General features: G+C 38.7%; 2 protein-coding genes and 2 long non-coding RNA genes across 11 annotated transcripts in view; 2 read left to right on the top strand and 2 right to left on the bottom strand.

Moving 5' to 3' along the window:
- Positions 1-8,339, top strand: part of ST18 (ST18 C2H2C-type zinc finger transcription factor) — a 157,351-nt gene extending 149,012 nt beyond the window's left edge. For all 3 annotated transcript variants that reach the window (XM_034429755.3, XM_034429747.3, XM_034429751.2), the window contains 2 exons: positions 3,658-3,801; positions 5,789-8,339. In XM_034429755.3, coding sequence (XP_034285646.2) covers positions 3,658-3,801; positions 5,789-5,929 — 285 coding nt within the window. In that variant the 3' untranslated portion in view covers positions 5,930-8,339. The remainder of the gene's footprint in view (positions 1-3,657; positions 3,802-5,788) is intronic.
- LOC148114911 (uncharacterized) overlaps positions 1-20,389 on the bottom strand; it is a 63,189-nt gene extending 42,800 nt beyond the window's left edge. The window contains exon 1 of the long non-coding RNA XR_015733373.1: positions 20,254-20,389. This is a non-coding gene — a long non-coding RNA (uncharacterized LOC148114911). The remainder of the gene's footprint in view (positions 1-20,253) is intronic.
- LOC117672783 (uncharacterized) lies at positions 10,358-20,196 on the bottom strand. The gene is made up of 4 exons (XR_004593365.3): positions 20,142-20,196; positions 15,725-15,793; positions 12,293-12,351; positions 10,358-11,800 (listed from the first exon to the last, which is right to left on the bottom strand). It is a non-coding gene; the product is annotated as an uncharacterized LOC117672783 (long non-coding RNA).
- Positions 18,983-20,437, top strand: part of PCMTD1 (protein-L-isoaspartate (D-aspartate) O-methyltransferase domain containing 1) — a 43,422-nt gene continuing 41,967 nt past the window's right edge. For 3 of the 6 annotated variants that reach the window (XM_034429759.2, XM_087890551.1, XM_087890552.1), the window contains exon 1: positions 19,038-19,438. The gene's annotated coding sequence lies outside the window, so the exon portion shown is untranslated. Of the gene's footprint in view, positions 19,439-20,437 lie in introns of all 6 variants that reach the window. The other 3 variants (XM_034429756.3, XM_087890550.1, XM_034429760.3) reach the window with 3 other exon arrangements.

The following is a 20,437-nucleotide window of genomic DNA, read 5'->3' as shown; positions in this document are numbered from 1 at the left end:
GGCCACCCACAGCCCTCCAGAGCTCTGTTGTTGCTGGCAGAGGGTTGCCGGAAGCTGTCGCAATCAAAAACGGAGCTCAGGAGCCCATTTTTGCTGGCAGAGCACTTGAGCCACCACAGGTGCTCCCAACACGAGTGATGTTGAGCTGGCCATGCCCCTTGGCCACCCCCCAGGTCAAGTGCCCCCCCCAGGTCAAACACAACCCTGATGCAGCCCTCAATAAAATCGAGTTTGACACTCCTGGTATAGATGATCTCAAACAGCCATCCATGAGGGGGTGATATTCTGAGACAGCTTGAGATATCATAGTGCTCATGACAACTGTGGGTTTGTGCCAAGTTATCACAGTCCAATGCTTAGGAGACCACATATGAAACCTGGTTTATACTTTGGAGCAATTGAGGCATGATCTGGTGGTGGTAGATATAAGAACTAGTCCATTGTCATTGACAGATCACTTTTCAGTGACCATGGAATTGGCTGGCTTTACTGATCTATGCAAGGAGATAAATCTAATTAGATCAGCCCATCCCAGCATAGAATAGATTCTACTAGCTGCCGAATGGCATTTGGAGAGTTACCAGCAGTCTGCAGGGTGGTTTTATTAGGATTCCAGTTGTCTTCTAAAGTAGATTGTAGGAAGGATTATCTGCAGTCTTTTCAGTCACAATCCAGGTGGGCAGAGGATAGAAATTAGAATGGTCATTATTGATGAAGGTTGAAGTTTAGATACCTGAGAACATGATCCTCTTAGTCCTTCTGCAACTTTCAGCAGTCTTGAATACTGTTAGCCACAGTATCCTTCTGGATCATCTGTGAGGCTTAGAAGTCAGGAGTTTATTTTGTGCTGGTTTGTTTCCTAAGTGCATGGTTTGAGACGGGTTGGGGCAAAAGATAGTTTGAGCCCCTCAACAGGATGCCACAGAGATCAACTTTCTTTTCTATTTAACATTTACATGAAGCCTCTGGAAGAGATTAAGTATCAGCCTGGAGTTGGTATCATCAATATGTGGTGGAATATAAATCCAGGGTCTGGAGACTGTAGCAGTGACTTCTGAAGCTGAGTGATTCCAGAATAAAACCAACTTTAGGCTGTGAAAGGAGCTGGATTTCCCTAGAAAAAGCTAGTGAGCAATTTCAGAATCCTGTACTCTTATCTCCTAGTAGAAGTTAAAAGCTATGACCAGTGAGTCCTTTGCCCAGCTATGACTGTTGTGTAAGTTGTGGCCAATCTTAGAGCAGAAGACTGTGGCTAAAGTCATATCCTCATCATGTTAGGATGCAACTAAACAGTCTGTGACCTGTTGGATCCTTCTTTCAGAGATACCCCATTCCTTATCAGATTCCTCAATATCTTCAACACTGGCAGAGCTTCTTGCATATTGGAAAAGTTCTTTAAAAATTCAGAGAGAGATGCCTTGAAAGTAGCCCACATTGAACTGCACACAGCACAGTCAAACATCAGAGGTTGCCTGCAAGAAATGTTTTGTGTCATTTTGTTTGATGTCATAAAATGCTTTATGATAAAAATTGTATGTTATAAAATGTTTTATAAAATTTGCCAAATTTCAATTCCACAGGATTTTTGACACATTCCATAAGTTAGCCTATTTGAGGTGAAAAAGTTCTGCTCCATGGTAAACCATTTTGCCCAATTAAAGGTTACATGCATGAGAATTTAAATAGTATATAGATACGTAATGAGCAGTTTACTTTACTTTACTTTATTTTGAATGTATATACCGCCCTACTCCCGAAGGACTCAGGGTGGTGAACAGCCAAAAGATAAAACATACATAATACAAAATTTAAAAACAATATAAAAGCACATTAAATAATTTGGCCCAAACAATTTAAAACACCCCTATTGTTTTAAAACAAATTTAAAATTAACAATTAAAAGGAGGTTAGGCCAGGCCAGCCTGTTGAAATAAAAAGGTCTTGAGGGCACGGTGGAAAGTGCGTAAATCCGGGATCCTCCGTATTTCCGGGGGAGCTCATTCCAGATGGCAGGTGCCCCCACAGAGAAGGCTCTCTCCCTGGGGGCTGCCAGTCAACACTGTTTGGCTGACAGCACCCTGAGGAGCCCCTCTCTATGGGACGTACTGGCCGGTGAGAGGCTACTGGTGGCAGAAGGCGGTCTCGTAAGTACCCAGGTCCTAAGCCATGGAGCGTTCTAAAGGTGGTAACCAAGACCTTGAAGTGCACCTGGAAGACCACTGGGAGCCAGTGCAGCTTGCGCAGGAGAGGTGTTACATGGGAACACCATGTCGCTCCTATAACCACACGCGTGGCCACATTCACAACCATCAAGAAATTGCAATCAATGCACAATGCAGCATGCTGTCATTATAAGACTAATATCATAGGTTTATTTCTGGCTTAAAGACAAATGTTTGTAACCTTTAAAATCCTATCTGGCTTGTGCCTGATTATCTGCAGACCACTAATTCTAAATGGAATCTGCTTGCTGAGCCTCCTTTACCAGTGAAATATGGTAAGAAAGAATCTGTAGGCAATTTTCAAGAGCTCTTCTCTTATGGAATGCCTTCTTTTCTTCCTGAGCACAGGAGAGTTATCAGAAGTTTCCATTGTAACGAATAGTTAACACATTCACAAGGAGTGACTAAATCTCTAACTTTGGAATGCTAACTATATACTGCATATTTCCTAAATATAGATTTGCTTGTAATGCATAATGTGCAGTCCTATAATTGCACTCATAAATCTGGCACCATAGCAGCATGCAAACAGTGGTGAGAATTTCAAAGTGATGAGAAACTCATGGAAAGTTTGCAGCTTATTGTGATGGCCAGTGGAGTCCACACAAAATGGACAGATCTGTCTTTGCTTAGCTCTCACTTGACTCATACTGTATCATCTGAAATATTTGTTTTTTTAAAGAATGTATAGGTTTTATTGGTGCTCCTAATCTAGGATTATTTACTGTGATGGATCATTCATTCAAAATGATATTTTTGTTAGCCTTTCTTGTCAAAGAGGGTCCATCTTTTTTTTCTATCCTGTTTCTTTTATTTTTACATTCAGAAATGTTATAATCTCAGTCATCCTACAGCATTGCCTTATCTAGCTCTAGTGCGAATACCAAGGCTGTTATTATTGTAGTGAGTCAGCAGGGATGCTGCAAGGGGAAAAAAATCAGCAATGTAAACAGCAGTCTGTTTGCTTCTTTTTCTGTATGCCCAACGGCAACATTCTTTTTTTAACCAGGCGTTTTTAACCAACCGCTAAGCCTTCTCCTATTTTGTCAAATTGGGGCCTTTCATCCACCTGTGAACTCACACAAAACAAGCAAGGAAACAAATACTTGTTCTTTTCATCCTAAAGGCTTTCTGCTGCTGTTTAGAGTGGAGACAGGCAACTTTCCACAAGTTGGAGCTGGGTGGAAGTGTTGGGAAGGGAAAATGGAAGCAAGCAGCAAACAAATTCCATTTCTCTACACTTTTTCAAAAACAATAATGTGTTGCTAAAATTAGCCATTTTTCTGAGGAATATTGTTAACACAGTTTTGTGAGCCTCAAGGTTGCATCTCCTCTGCTTGGTCTTTCAGAGCAAGTTCTGAGCAAGTAGTTGTAGCTTTATATCAAGAGCCTAAATATTCATTCTGCCATCTCTCATTTTTATTTATGGATTCAGATCACATCAATGGAGAGCAATCTGAAAACCATAGAAGAAGAGAATAAACTGATAGAGCAGAATAATGAGAGCCTATTGAAGGAACTAGCTGGCTTAAGCCAAGCTCTCATATCCAGTCTTGCCGACATTCAACTTCCACAAATGGTACAGTATGTTTGTGACTAAGAATTCTGCACTTTCTCTAAGAGTCGAAGAATAGAGAAGTATACGATAGCATCTTGCAGAGCTGTCAAACAGAAAATTATGATGCAGAATCCATTATCACTATTGTTGTATGTACCGTTTCCCCTAAAATAAGACATCCCCTGATAATAAGCCAAATCGGGCTTTTGAGCGCATGCACTAAAATAAGCCCGCCCAAAATACCCGCCCCCCAAAAAATAAATGTATGCACAGGTGGTTCCCGCCATTTCCTCTAGTTAGGGTTAGGGAGACAAAGCTGGAAATCAGGTAAGACGGCAAGAGGAGCCCCATCTTGCTCCACGCACCCCAAAGTAATAAGACATCCCCGAAAATAAGGCCAAGCACTTATTTTGGGGTTCAAAAAAATATAAGACAGGGTCTTATTTTGGGGAAAACACGGTACATTGAGAGCTTATGAATAAATTCCTTGTGTGTTTAATCACATTTGGCTAATAAACAATTCTATTCTATTCTATTAATCCCACTATAAAATTATGGAAAAATCTGTATTAGCAATTCCAGATAGAATAATGACAATTCTTTAAACAGAAAAGAATAATATTTTTGGAGTGGGACAAGTCATCTTGTAGAGAGATAAGAGATATACAGGTAGTTCCCAACTTACAACTACAATCCCATTTGATCCCAAAATGTATGTTGCTAAATGAAACATTTGTTACTTGAGTTTTGCCCCATTTTATGACCTTTCTGTGAATCACTGCAGTTGTTAAATTAGTAACACAGTTGTTAAGTGAATCTGACTTCCCCATTGACTTTGCTTGTCAGAAGGTCGCAAAAACAGATCACATGACTCCGGGACAGTGCAACCTTCATAAATTGCAGCTGCAAAGCAGCCAAATTCTCATCATGTGACCAATCGGATGCTGCAACGGTTGTAAATGTGAAAAACGGTCACGAGTCACTTTTCTCAGTGATGCTGTAACTTTGAACGGTCACTAAATGAACTGTTGCAAGTCGAAGACTACCTGTACTATCTTACACAGCTAACATGAAGATGGATAATGATTTTCTTTTCTAATATCAAATCCAAAGGTTGAACCTATACACATACAGTGACTTTGCCAATGGCATACGGTGTACTGCTTTTATTTGCCAACATTACCAATGGGAAACCAGCATCTGGTCCCTGTCAGCCCCATGAGCAGGGGACCAATATAGACCAAGTTACTTGGTCCCCTTCCATTAATGGCAGCAGGGAAATAAAATTCCACTTCTGCTGCAAACCAGATGACAGTGATCAGTTGGCAAAAAGGGAAAAGGCTCCCCATTGTTCTATGGCCACAATATCTATGGCCAAGGGCCACATGTTGAAACAGGGAAGTAGATAAATACTGTAAGGGTAACCCACACAAGAACCACTCATGGTATCATCACATCACCCATGTATGTTCAAAGATTTAAACAGACATACTCAGACACAAACAGAGTCCCTGGGCAAAAAAAAAAATAAAATCACTTGCCTCTGCCTTGAATCATATCGCAACTCAATCAAGCCTCCATATGCCTGTTGTTTTAAGACCCAAAAAAGTGATATCTTCACAGATGTTCTTGTGATGTTCAAGTAGCAGCCACAGATGATGAAGAATTACATATATCTGCCTGCCACAACTTGCTGGGACATCCAAGGCAGATGGTATAGACAAGCCTTTTACTTGTTTGTAATATGGCAAGTATACTAGCATTACAAGTGAATGCACTTACAGAAAGAGGGATAGGCAGAGAGAAAAGGGGTGTCCATTTAACATGATTCCAACGGATTGCTTTCACAAGAAAAAAAAAAAGTTCTGACTTAGATTTTAAAAACTCAGTTCCCATGCATCTCAGCCAGATTCAGGTCTGCAGTCCACAGATAAAAAATCTCTCTCTTGCTAACATCCCACTGATCTTTGATTTCTTTGTTTTGTGTCATGCCTTTGCCTTTATTTAGGGCCCAATCAGCGAGCAGAATTTTGAAGCATACGTGAATACGCTCACAGATATGTACAGCAATCTGGAAAGGGACTATTCCCCAGATTGCAAGGCTCTGCTGGAAAGTATCAAGCAAGCAGTGAAGGGTATTCATGTGTAGGATGGAAGAACTGCTGGAACAAGAAGGTCTCAGCAGCTGCAAATTCCAGATGAATCCATGAAAAGCACCTGGACTGCTTAGAAATATTGGTTGCTGTGCTGCATTTTTAATTACAACATTGCACTATTTTTTTCCAGCTGACATAAAAAGGACATTAAACATAACAGACTATTGTATTAACAGCAATGAGTTAGATCATCAAACATATTTATTTCTGTACAAATCCTTTTTGTTGCCATTGTCGTTTTGCACTTGTTTCATTTTTGTAAAGTGAATGTACAAAGTGTGTGTAACTATTTTTTTACATTTATTTTTAATTTATTTTCAATCAAAGAGTTGTATGGATTTTTTTTAAAGAAAAGATTGTTTAACAGCATTTCTTGCAGCCTACCATATTTTTACAAATGTGTTTGTTAATTTATTTTCCAATGGGATTTTAAATAGACTGAAAGTTATAGTGTAAATTAAATAATGTGCTGGGTTTGTACAGGAAGAAAAAAAAATACTATGAAAGAAACAAAGTAACAGAACTGTGATTCTAGTTTATTTTCACCACATCCTGCTTTTTATAACAATTTTTTTTTATGAAATAAGAAATGGGTTTGCAAATAGCATGAGAGGCAAAGACCCAGTGATACCAAGGTGGATGGTGCCCTCTAGTGGCTAATCGCCTTGAGCACAGCATGCAGTAAGAGTTCAAGAATTTTTGTAGCAATAATGAAATAAAGCAATCAGCAAACCACTGGATCCAGCTGCAGCCTTAGCCTACATGAAACAATTGTTTGAAACCATTCAGGGAAAGACTGGATTGATGAAGGATACTTTCTCATTGCCCCAATTTCATGCTCATTCATGAAGGAAGATTAAACTGTTTAATCGTTCAAATAAGATAGGTTCGAAGTACAGAAGCTGGGGGGAAAAACATTTTTTCTGTTTACCACTATCAATATAATTTCATATTGGAAAAGTGCTTCCCAAGTTGATGATTTTGTACATACCACAAAGCAAGGACATTAAACACTACTTATTATTCAGCTCAATGAATCAGTTGATGTTAACTACCAGTCAACATCAACTGGTAGTAAATCTTAGGAGTGGCTTAGTTGAGAAAACTGATTTTTACACCGAAGAAAACAGACAACATCCAGAAATGATTAGTGTACATACTGGAGTCTTCTATAACTTTGAATGAGGTGACAGCAAGTTTCAGTTTCCACTGATGATGGCAAGGGAGGTCTTCAAATGTTGCAGTCTGTAAGCCCTCATTTAGAAACACGTTCACATTTGTTCAAGGTGAGCCCTTTTATAACCTCTGTTCAGTTCCTGTTTTGTAATTGCTCTGAACAAAGATCCAACATCTATTTTAGGGATGTTGGATGATAATAATAATTTTCCCCCTTCCAGAAAGTTAACATTAATTTTTTAAAAAAGAAAATACAAGCCACCAGCTGAACTGCCTTTACCCATCCGTACATATCTCATGTGCATATGTGCCTCAGTGGAAAATGTATAATGGCTACAGCATCGGCTTTATTTTTTCGGTGCTACAATGCCCATGATTAGTTTTATTTGCCAACATTTTATCTCAACTGGGTATGACCCTGCTCAGAGTCTTCATTCATACACGTAGTGTTCCTATCCATAGACTGCCTCTCGGTCATTCTCCAATTTTCATATGCTGTGATTGCTCTTTGGCATTAGGTGGGCTTGCTGTTTGTGCGTGGAGGGACTGGCTTGGCCCTCAGACCTTAGTTTAGACAGGAGAGGTGTATGTTCTTAGAAGCTGTGCTTATTTTTTAAAGAAAACAATTTGACAAAGCTACAGTATGTGCTAATATAAATTAGAACACCAAATTGCTATTAAATTATTGTACTTGTTGGTTGGTTTGTTTGTTATAAGACATTTGCTGACGCCAGTTTAAGGCATACAAAGGCATTCACCCATGACAAAAAGTAAGAAGTAATGTACTAAATATTTTAAGAAAGTAATTCTATATTTTATTTAAATTAAATTAAGCAATCTCTTTTTAATCTATTATTATTTACTATGGCTTTCAGTTAATTTATCTGTGTTTGGATTTTTGCTCAAGATGTACCTCCATATTTATTTGCCTTCTTTGTATTTGATGTTCTGTAATGTGAGCTGTGATTCTTCCCTTCCTCTGTCTTCCCATTCTTTCTTTCTTTTCTTTTTTTCCTTTCCTTTTTCTGGGTTAATTTGCTTTGATGAGCTATCCTGTAAATTAGACCTTTTGTAAAGGACAATGATGTATGCATTTTTTTTTTTTAATTTTTGGGTAGTTTGTATACTGTTTCTTCATACAGTTAATATTTCTTACATCAAAGCAACAAAACTGTGTTCTGTGCTGTACATTTGGTGTATGGTAGGAAATAAAAACTGATACTGGAACAGCTTCCCCAAGTTATTTGGCATTTTTAAAAATTCCACATGTTGCACGATGCTTTTTTAAAATACTCCTAGGAACTCTCATGCCAACAGATATATGACTTGCTTTCTACAGAAGTGCGTCCCTCCTCTAAATGTTACCTAACTTCTAGTGTTATGCCCAAGATCAAAGAAAAGATTTTGAATAGCTGCTAGATGATATTTAAACCAGAAGGACAAGGTAACATGACCAAATTTTCCTGCTATTAAAAATCACCCATCAATTCAGGCTATTAGTAGTTTACTACACCTTCCTTACTTAAGCTTCTAGTGTGTATTTCTGAAATGTTTCTGGGATGTTGGACCCTCTTGTATGAGAGCAAATTTGATCCTTATTGGATAAAATTCATCACACATTAAAAAATATTGAAATATGTCTGCTCTATGACTTGGGCTTGTTTATTTGTTTAATTACAGGGAAAATTATTATTTTTTCCTTAGCCCTTCTCAGCCCATCTATATGCAGGTTGATATTTTTAAATACCTCTTTCAGAGAAACAGAACTTTTTTTGTAGATGCTGTACTGGCTGACATTTTCATCTACATACTTAATGGACTGGGTCATCCTAGAAGCAATTTGATATGACCATCGAGGTCCAAATAAAGTCTGGGGGGAAAAGAAACAGAGTTAGATTCTTACAGAAAAAAGGCAGAAATGTATGTAACTTATCTTCTATCAGATGAAATTTGGAAGAAATGAGGAGTGTTAGATTTTGTAGGAATAAGTATAGATATGCTCCTTTAATGTATTTCTTTTAAGCGACCTCTCAGATGATAAATTGTGGTAAATTATGGGTTGGAATACCCATACAAATTTCAAACAAAATTTTAGGAAGAGTTGGACAATGGTAAAGGATATGTAGATAGGTAGTGTTAAGACAATTTGAGTTAAGAAGAGATATATCAGACATTAAACACTCCTTTTCATGTTTTTGTGCTGTATCATCTTTATCCTTCACTATAACCAGCACAAAGTTTATATCTGTATTTCTCAACCTTGGCACATTTAAGATGTGTGGACTTCCAGAATTTCCCAGTCAGCATGCTGGGTGCTGAAGTCCACACATCTTAAAGTTGCCAAGGCTGAGAAACACTGTTCTACATAAACATTAGGAGGACTTTTTAATAATGCAGAACAACATGATGAAAACAAACCAACACCAACAATTCATGGTTTCATAATCAAAATGGACTGAATTTACACATATCTGTCCCATTCTTTCCATGTTGATCCTCGTCCAATTCAGGTTCTGTCGTATGACCATATCTAATCTAGAGATGTATGGAAACTAGTCAATGACCATTCCCAAAATAGTTTCCCTTTCACCCACAAAGAAACGTATGTAGATGAAAACAGAGGTGAAAAATGGTTTTCATCATTACAGTCTTTCAGAGAAGAGGAAGGACTATACACACATGTAAGCAGTATAAATTTACTTACTTTTAATTGCAGGATCATTATGCATTAAATGAGATTCCTGACAAAACAGCATTTAATCATATCTAAATAAGGATAAACATTAAAAAATAAAAAAAAACCCAAAGAAAAACAGTATTTAACTTAGTAATTGATTTAGTGAGATGCTATAAGATGAAATTATCTGCACAACGATGTATGTATGGAAAATTTATTTTTTCTCATTCCTTTTTAAAAACATTTTTTATACTTAGAAAATAAAATTCAGAGTATGTCTGTCATAGCTAATATAAATTAATGCTATGGCTAACAATACTTCCCAACTGAATAGAGCAAATGCAAAACTTAGATTACAGTATAGGAAAAAGTGCTTCTGAAATAACTGCACAATCTTTTTTCCCTGGTGAAAGTCTGATTATAATACCAGATAGAGCATCGTAATAATGAACCGGTGTTCTTCACTCCAACAAATAAAAGAAGCTGATGAGATTTTTAGTGTTGCTTGTGCCAGAGTAACCTATTTGTAATCAGAAACTAAGGAAAATGACGAAGCAAACAAAAGAGATTTATTTTCTTCATGAGTCATTAATTCTCTCTGACAATTACAGGCATTCCTATCAAAATTACTGACACAAATCTCACTATTTTGTGCTATCAACCTGGCAGCAGGAATATTTAAGTAACTTAGGTTGCAGAGGCCAAAATAGCATTTTCATTACTTCACAATGCACATTTCATCACTTGAACCACAAAAGAGACCCTGTCTGATAGTCAGGATACAATGTTGGTGTTGCCAATATGACTAGAAGCCAAGAGTTTAAGGATCCAGAGCCAGAGGTCTACAGAGTCCAATCAAAGTTGTAGCATACATAAAATGGCCTAGAAAGTGTGAAGTCAACATTGTATGAATAAATTGGACGTAATGAGTGGTCTGTATCATCTTTAAGAGAAAAAATTAAAATAAAATAAAAAAACTGGACCAAGGGGCTGATAAGAGGCCTACAATTAAAGAAGTTGCAGAAATTTCTGGCAAGTAGTGGTTGTGTACTACATGTGACACAGTCTCCTGTATTCTTCGTATGTCTGGGCTGTGGGCTAGGGTAGCAAGATAGAACTTTTTGGCCATAATTCCAAAAAGTGTGTTTTGGCGCAAAGACAACATTGTGCATTACTAAAAGTACACCATACCTACAGGGCAGTATTGTGGTGGCAGCATTATGCTTTGGGGTTGCTTTTCTTCAGTTGGAACTGAGGCTTTAGTCGAAGTGGAAGGAATTATGAACAGTTCCAAATATCAGTCAATTTTGGCACAAAACCTTCAAGCCTCTGCTAAAATGCTGAAAATGAAGAGGAATTTCACCTTTCAACATGACAACAACTCAAAGAGTTGTCCCAAATCAACAAAAGAATAGCTTCATCAGAGGAAAATCAAAGTTTTGGAATGCCCCAGCCAGAGCCCGGACTTAAATCCAATTGAAAATCTCTGGGTGAGCTGAAGAAGGCTGTGCACATTATCACTGCCCTCACAATCTAACAGATTTGGACTTGTTTTGCAAGGAAGAGTGGACAAATATTCCCAAGGAAGGATGTGCCATGTTGATAGGCTCCTACCTCGAAAGACTGAATGCTGTCCTAAAATAAAAAAGTATGTTAACAAAGTATTAGCTTAAGGGTGAAAAAACTTATGCAAGCACAGTAGTGCAAGTTTTTTATTTTTATTTTTTTTATCCCTAAAAGATTTCAGCTTGTTTTTCTATTGAATTGTACATCTTATAGGTTAAAGGTGGAAAAAATTATGAAGTGATTTATCTTGGTTTGATTTGTTGTTTTTTACATTTCAAAAACCTGGCATTTTAACAGGGATGCATAGATTTTCTATAGCCACTGTTAACATCTTTAATCATTTTTCTGACTTCCAGAGTTACCGAGGCTGCCTTCCTTTATCCTCATTCCTGCTCTTCCTCTTGCTCAGTCAGTTTGCGGAGGGATTTGTGTATCCATTTGTCACCTGATTCCAACAACAAAGCATATTCCATTCAAGCATTTGATAAAGTATCCACAAATTGGTCCTTGATAGTTTATCCTTAATTTGAGGGCACTTGGATGAATTTTTTTGAGTACACATTCTAATGAACTGAAGAAGCTATTTGCTTCTGAATAAACAGCTACATTTTCTCCCATTTCTTGTAGAAATATTAAGAGATTGGAGGTTACTTGGATTCAATAACTTTCACCAGATATTTGGATTTCTTCTTTTATACGAGAACTAGTAATTAAAGGTGGTAAGTACCAGTAATTAAAACTAGATGTTGACCAGTTTTCTACCAATAAAATGATCTTCCTATTCTAAGTTTTATACTTACAGTTCAATAAATTTGTAAACTACTTTCCACCAAATAAATAACATATAAATTTCCTCTTTTTATTAGTAAGCAAAATATACCATAATAGAAAATAAAACCATAGATATTGCCATTAGAAAAAGTTAGGGGAAACTTACCATTTAGTCTTAAACAGAGTTTAAAATTGGATTGTACAGAGAAAGAGAAGGTACATTACCTGTGGGAGGGATGGGGAAAGAAGGGTTACTTTTTTTCTGAATTTTATGGAATGGTGGAGGGGGCACTTCTAATAAGCTATAATTCAAATTCAAGCAAAGGGAGATTGTCCAAAAGTTATAATAGTGTTCTTTTAAAAGGTCACCATAGAACTCCCAGAAATATTTCATGATATACTAGATAACAGGACCAAAAGTTCATTTCGCTAGAGAGTGGGTATGATTTAATGTCATTAAATTTGGAGAGTTCTGTTTTATCTTAGCAACACAACCAATATTAATAAGTAATAGTGATCTCTTTTTTAATGTAACATGTAATAAGTTTTAACTAGTACTTTCCTTGCTACTATATCAGATGATTGGATTTCAGTGAATTCAGCCATCCTGATCGATGCAAATCTAATCTCCATCTTCAAATGATTTCTATCAAAAATCATTTCATTTGATAATACAAATGAATTGAATTTAAGATGGCCCTTCCATTTAGAAAAATATTTAAAGGAAAATAGCGATGAATCTGTTAGCTATTTCGTATAGTGGGAAATCTCTGATGAAAATCATAACTTGAGCTATAATCCTGGACTCATTCACTTTAAGGTCCCACTGATTCCAGTTTAACTCTAAGGAAATATGCTATATATAAATTTCACTGCTGTAAGAAAATAATGAATTCCTGTATTGAAGAAGAAATTGAGTTTTACATCCAAGTATTTTGGAAGAAAAATCCCAAATCTAATTTGCAATTTGACACGTATCCCATCTCTTTTAACATATAAAAATGAAACGATCAGTTGCTTAGCAACCATTTGAAGTTACAACAGACCTACCAAAAGCTACTTACGGTCTAATTTTGAAGTTACATTGGCTGCACATGGACACAAACACACACATCACGTGATCACATTTTGGGCAATTGGCAACTGGCTTACCTGGGAGGCTATTTAGAGCATCTCACAGTTATATGACTGCAATTTTTGACTTTTTTTTGCCAGTTTCCAGAGTTTATCGTGGCATAGTGGTTAGAATGCAGTACTGCAAGCTAATTCTGCTGACTACCAGCTGCCTGCAGTTCAGCAACTCAATTCTCACCGGGCTCATGGTTGACTCAGCCTTCCAAGATCTGTAAAATGAGGACTCAGATTGTTTGGGACAAGATGCTGACTCTGTAAACCGCTTAGAGAGGGCTGTAAAGCACTGTGAAGCGGTATATAAGTCTCTGCTATGGCTATAAATGACAATACATGTCACTCCCAGAATCATCTCTGCAGCACCGAATGTAAGACAAATGATATTTTGAGCAAGATGCTTGCTATGGTGAGGCACTGAATCAAATGTGTATTTAAAAGTCATTTCAAATACTAATGTAGTCTCTGTGTTCTTTAGATTTTTTTTTCCCAGATAAAATCTCTGAAACCCAAACAAAATTCTAGCTACTAGATTTAATTTACTGAGAGTTCCATCGTAAGAATTAGCTAGTATATGAAATAACTGTTGTGGCAACTGGAAGACATAAATCATTCATTTAAATTTCATCCAGAACAACTAACTCTATTAGATACCAGAAATGAAAGTTTGTTATAAACAGGATTGCATTGTATCATAGGCTGAGATAAAGAGAACACAAAATGAATCATGATTCCTGTAATATGAATTTAAGGAATGAATAATTTAAGCACATATCAGATTAGGAAATTTAGGAAAACTTATTTTTTTTATTTTAACATTATATATAGTACATCCAAAGGCTATTTCAGTGATGGCTAACCTTTTTGCCGTTGCATGCCAAAAGCGGAGGGAGTGTGGGGGAGTCACGTGCGCGCGTGCCCACACCCATAATTCAATGCGCCCCACCCCCGTCCATGCACACGTGACCCCCCCGTGCTCCACCTACTTTTGGCACGTGATGGCACGGTGGGCCCGGTAGGCCCGTTTTTTGCCCTCCCAGGCTCCAGAGACTTTCTAGGAACCTGGGGAGGGCGAAAACGGCCTTTCCCAGCCCCCCCCCCGAGGCTGGAAACGGCAAGTTTCCGGACTTCCGGTGGGTCCGGAAGGCCCAAAAATAAGCTGGATGGTGCGCACATGTGCGCTGGAGCTGAGCTAGGGCAATGCTCGCGTGCCCACAGATATGACTTCACGTGCCACCTGTGGCACGCGTGCCATAGGTTCACCATTAGAAGCTATTTCATAGAACTATTATAGAAATAGCTAACAGAGAGTTTTTTACCTGAATTTACATAGTCCTGCTAAAAATCAGTCAATTACCAAAGTTCCTTGCCTTTTAAGGGCAGGTCCAACTCCAAATGTGACATTTTTTTCTAGGCATCATTATCTTTAGTTGTGAGAGCTTTCTATAATGCGTGACAGTGAATAACCTATTTGCACAGGCTGTGAAATTGTTTCAAAGCTGAACATGAAAGCTGTTTGAAAGTTCAACTTCATTATCCAATTCTTAAACCTGAATCCACACCCACCCCAAATCTTGAGCAAGGGTCAAAACAATGACTTGTGTTTCAGGCAGATGACACTAACCTTGTTTCAAAATTATGATACTTTTTTCCCATAAGCCACATAATAAAATCTGCAAAGATTTTTAAAATCATGCATTCAATTAGCATCATGTCTCATTTGGCCCAGCCACATAGCTTATAGAATAACCTTTCATGGATAAATTCAATTTATGCAACAATACATGTGTTAGTACCCAACAATAATCCATTCAAATTGTGTCTAAGACATATATTGCCATAGCAAAGTCTGATCTCACCAGCCGACATTCTAAGTAAAAGCTGAGCCCAGTTGTACTTTCAAACTGGAATCTGATGTTTCCAAGCAAATGGTCTCCCATTTAACTAAGTTGAATTCCTCTATCAATGTACATCTTGTTCTTGGTCACCTTCCATATTACATTAAAAAAAAACTTGAAAAATTATGTCCCCAAAGGTTCAAAAATAGAGCCAATCCAAACTAATATTCACTGTTAGTTAATACAGTATATCACTGTCTTCTCTCTCTCTCTCTGCAATCTCAGCTAGCAAACACAGAATTGAAAGCAAACTTTAATATATAACCTCTTCATTAGGATTTCTCTCACAAGAGATGAAGAAAGATTCTTTATATAATTAATCTATTTAGAGATTTCTTGTTGTTGCTCAAGTATGGTTGCTTTCATGGCAGGCCACTCCTTATTTTATCTACACTAAATCTGTATGAGGTAATATAGTGTGAGAACTGTAGACTGTTCAAAAGTCACACAATGAACTTCACAGTTGAGTGGATTTGAACCAATCATACTCAATTGACCATAGCTCCAAATTAAAAATAAATAAATCCATCATTTTCTTGAGCAGATTTGGCTAGGGTAAGTATTTTACTCACACTTTTCTTAATTCTGCTTCAACAGAATGCTGGATTCTCCACCCCATCCTTGTTTTCATATTATAAATTCTGTAAGTGAAAGAGGAAGGAGTTAAAGTCCCACATCTTTGCTCTGTTTTTGAAGATATAAAGCCACCAAAGGTTTACTATATTGCATAATTAAAACAGAACATTTCAGCTTCAGAAAAGGAGAAAGCAAGTTTGGTTATTTAATGTATGATGTATAAATCTGGGTTTCCTGATATATTTATTTACATTTAAAAGCAGTTGTATTGGAACATTAATGCTTAAATTGGGGTATATTTTCTCATTGAGATACAGTAAAGAAGCTAGTGGGGCTTAGAACCGAAAAATAGCATAGCTTTCACAATATTTCAGGAACATAGAAGCATACAAAATTGTCAAAAATGATCACAAATTTAACAGATCATATATTAGATTACTGTAATTTTTTTTGTACTATGTGATTGAATTAACCCCTTCATACTGTAATTCTATTAATTTTTTTGCATTAATTAGTATAAATATAAAGCCAATCATTTAATATAGATTAGATCCCATTACTACGGTACCAATAACTTAGTAAAATAGTTGAACCACCTGTAAGGTCTCAACCCTTTACCTAAGTTAATTCATCAGAAGTAACCATAGCTGCTGATTCTGTATTAGAGTCTCAAATGAAAACCAAGACTTTACCATTCACCTTTAATGAAGACACATTAGCATCACAAAAATTCTTTAATTTTCCATTTTTCTCTAATGAAACAAATAAGACAGTTTGTATGTTAAAATTTAGGAAATGTGAGAACAGTAGAGTTTACTCCTGATGGGATAGAATCGTTCAAAAACAACCCAGCATTAGACACACAAATACTATAAATGGGTTTATGGTAACTTCCCACTGCCTTGCATATAAAATGCAATCTTCTGAAGGCTGATCTTAATACACAAATGCATTTGAATGAAAACTTTGCAGAAGCCTGCCTCATTAATAAACTGGTCTTAAATACAAAACATTCTTTCAGCTACTCATTATCCATTCATATTTAGATCCTTAAATGATGTCTCAGGAATATAAGCAACAATGCTAAAAGATGGCATGCTATTGCCCTAAATATATGCAAGATAGATTACAATGATGTACATACTAGAATTTATTCAAGTTCCTTGAAGAGTTTATTCCTAAATGTTTAAAGTTTATTCAAGTTCCTTGAAGAGGTCAATTCCTAAATTTACTCATGCTACTGTAACTTCCAAAAATATTTCTCTAATATATTAATATTATTATTTTAAATGGTAAAATAAGATTATGCAAGCAGAAGCAAGTGACTTAATTCAGTCATAAGAAAGGGTCCTTGGTGCTGTGTGAGCTTGGTTGTTTTCTTGCAGATGAGACATTACCCAATGAAATATGGGTCATATGATGTTACCTAGTTGAGGTAATGAATAGTCTACAAAAAAAAAAACAACAACCCCAGATTCATAGAGCACCAAGGACCCCTCATTTCAAACCTGAGCTACAAATATTCTTTATCAGTCATAATGATCAGTGTTCTTTTCTTATACTTCTTTAGGTACCACTGCCTATTTCTGTTAGTTACCTGTCTAAAGGAAAATTACCTACATGTATGGTTTTGAAACAATCTTATGCTTTTTAATAAAAGGTAAAAGTCAGAGTTTTTGTTACTATAAACTATATATAACTCTTCTCCTACAATGTAGCCAATATTGTGTAGAATTTCAAGCTTTTCCAAAACCTTCCTCAGTTTCTGATATCTGCATATGACAAACACCTATAAGCAAACCCTACTTTTACCCTATTTCTGAGAAAGTTCTGCACAAAAGGACACCTGTTTGAACATATATATGCAGATATACAAAGGTAATCCTGGACTTGCAACCATAATTGAGCCCAAAATTTCCATTGCCAAGCAGTTAAGTGAGTTTTGCCCCATTTTACGATCTTTCTTGCCATAATTGTTAAAGAGTCAGTGCAGCTGTTAAGGTAGTAACACAGTTGTTGAGTGAATCTAGCTTCCCCATTGACTTTGTCAGGTCACAAAAGGTGATCACATAACCCCAGGACATGTCCAACGTCTGAATTTTGATGACATGATCATGGAGATGCTGCAACCCTCATGAATGTGAAAAATGGTCCCAAGTCATTGTTTTCACTATGTTGGAAAAAATAAAAAATATTTTGCAAAAAAAAAAAAAGTGATATATGATGGATTTAAATGAGGTTAAGTATGAAACAAGTAAATCATAGCTATTTAACCTCTAGGACAATGATGGCTAACCTTTTTGCCGTCATGTGCCAAAAGCGGGGGGAGCGCGGTGAGGTCGCCCACATGTGTGCCCACACCCATAATTCAATGTTCCCCACTCCTGCGCATGCGCCCTCCCACTTTTAGCACATGATGGCACAGTGGGCCTGGTAGCCCTGTTTTTCACTCTCCCCAGGCTCCAGAGGTTTTCTAGGAGCCTGGAAAGGGCAAAAACGGCCTTCCCCACTCCCCTGGAAGCCCTCCGGAGGCCAGAAAAAGCCCATTTCCCAACTTCTGGTAGGACCAAAAGGCTCAAAAATCAGCTGGCTGGCGCACACATGCGCACTGGAGCTGAGCTACAGCAACGCTCGCGTTCCCACTGATATGGCTCCGTGTGCCACCTGTGGCACCCGTGCCATAGGTTCACCATCACGGCTCTAGGAAAATCTGACAAGTTTAAAAATGTTCTCCGCTCATATGCTTTTAATGGCAGCTTTACTAACATGCAATTGATGATGAATCAGGGAGAAGCATCTTTTTAAGATCCCTTTAACTATATTTTTGTTCTTGAAAGCATAAGACCAAGCAGGAAAATGCGGCACACTATCTAGCATAAAATAAGTATGTGAATCTACACTCATGGGAAGAGATTTTAGGGGAACCTGGTATGATCCTGGTAAGCAAAAGCAAAAATAATAAAGCAAATAAAATCTTCTCTATTTTTTTTTAGATCATAACATTAAATAAGCATAAAATGAGCTCTTACATTTTTTGTGATACTAGGTTACTTAAAGCTAAATTTAATAATGCCTATTGCATCACATTTTCTATTTGCCAAACAAAGAGATTCCATTCACAAGTTATCGCTCCCTATCTTCGTCCGAAGAGCTGCTCTTTGACAGACTAAGTAAAAAACACAAAGCCTAAAAATCTCCAACTGCTATTGGCTGCTTTATTGACGTTATCTTTTTTTTTTTTGACGCAACACTCTTGTATCTTCATTGGTCGTGGAGTTGCGGGGCGGAGTCTCTCCGCTTGCAGAGCCGACGCAACAACCAGGCGTCCAGTCCGAAGGAAGGATAGATCGACTCCGCCTCCCTCCCAGAGATAGGGTCACGTGCCCCAGTGTTTACATCCTCTCAGCTGTTTGGCTTCTCCCCTCCCCCTCTCCCCCCCCTCTCCTTCCTGGCGTCGTTCAGGCCAACACAAACAGTCAGGATCAGCGGCCGCGGCCGGCGGGACGAGGCTGACGGCGAGGAGAACCTTCCTTCTCCTCCCCTCCCCCCACGACACACAGACATATATACGCATTCAGTGGGCAACGTCTTCTCTGACTCGGAGCCCGAGACGCCTCTTTCTCTCTTTTCTTTCTTAAAACTGGTTGGTTTCCGCTCTGATAGGCTCTCAAAGCTTCAGTCCACTTCGGGACGCAAAGGACGTGTGGAAGGTGAGTCGGATTGAGGGGGGGGGGGAGAAGAGACGCTGACAGAAAAAGAACAGCAATGGGTGCTCGAGGCGGCCTCGAAGGCTCCAAACGACCTGGCTGGCTAGGTTAGTTCTCTAAAGGCCGTTGAAAGCTCCGGGGGAAAACCCTTCTTCCGCCCTCGGAGCCCCTGGCACTTCCCTCCCTCCCCCCCTTTCTTCTTTGGTTCAACCCACCCCCCCACTCCACCCCCCAGGGTCCGGGACTCTGAGAAAGTGTGCAGCTGAGGGGGGTGGGGGGGGGAGCGTCTGCCGTTCCTCACGGGAAGCAGTTCGAGCCCCGCCGTATCTGAGTCTTCGTCTCTGAGCGTTTAAAAAAAAAAAAGGGCAAGAGCTCGGGGCTGAGGGCGGAAGAAGGGCGACGGTCGTTTTCATGCTACCCGGCTGCTCCTCGCCGCCTCCGGCTCTTTAACGAGGCGGCCTCCCTTTGGTCCGAGCGTTTGCTGGGACTATAAAAGGGATAAACAAGTTGGAGGCTCCGCCGCCGCCGCCTCCTTCTCCTCCTCCTCCTCTTCTGCCGCTTCCTCGCTCTGCCAACCAACTGGCCGCCAGTTGGCTTGGTGTCGAGAGGTGCCAAAGAGGAAGAGATCGAATGAATCACCCGAACAACAAAGGAGCGGAGAGAGCACCCGAGTTCTCCTCCCCCTCTCCCCCCCCCGTCACCTCACCTCACGAGAGGAAAAGAAATTCTTTTCTCGCTTCTCTTTTTGCTCCTCCTCCACCACCACCCCCCCGTGGTGCCTACCACAGTTTTTCGCAAGGCGCTAAAAGTTCACGCACCGCTTTAAATGTCGGCGGAAGGCTTGTCTCAAGATAGGACGCGCCGCGGCTTAGGCGAAACGGTTAAGTTTCTCCTACCCTCGGCCGCGAGCCCATCTCCTGCTCGGAGCTCGTCACGCTGCCCTTCTCTTTATAGGAAGACTGTATTGGAGGAGGGAGGGAAGGACTCAGGAGAATCGGGGTC

This window comes from Pantherophis guttatus, chromosome 3 (assembly GCF_059756535.1).
Source record: "Pantherophis guttatus breed Tessera chromosome 3, ASM5975653v1, whole genome shotgun sequence".
Taxonomy (NCBI): Eukaryota; Metazoa; Chordata; class Lepidosauria; order Squamata; family Colubridae; genus Pantherophis; species Pantherophis guttatus.
Note: the sequence above shows the minus strand (reverse complement) of the source record. Positions and strands in the feature narration are given on the sequence as shown.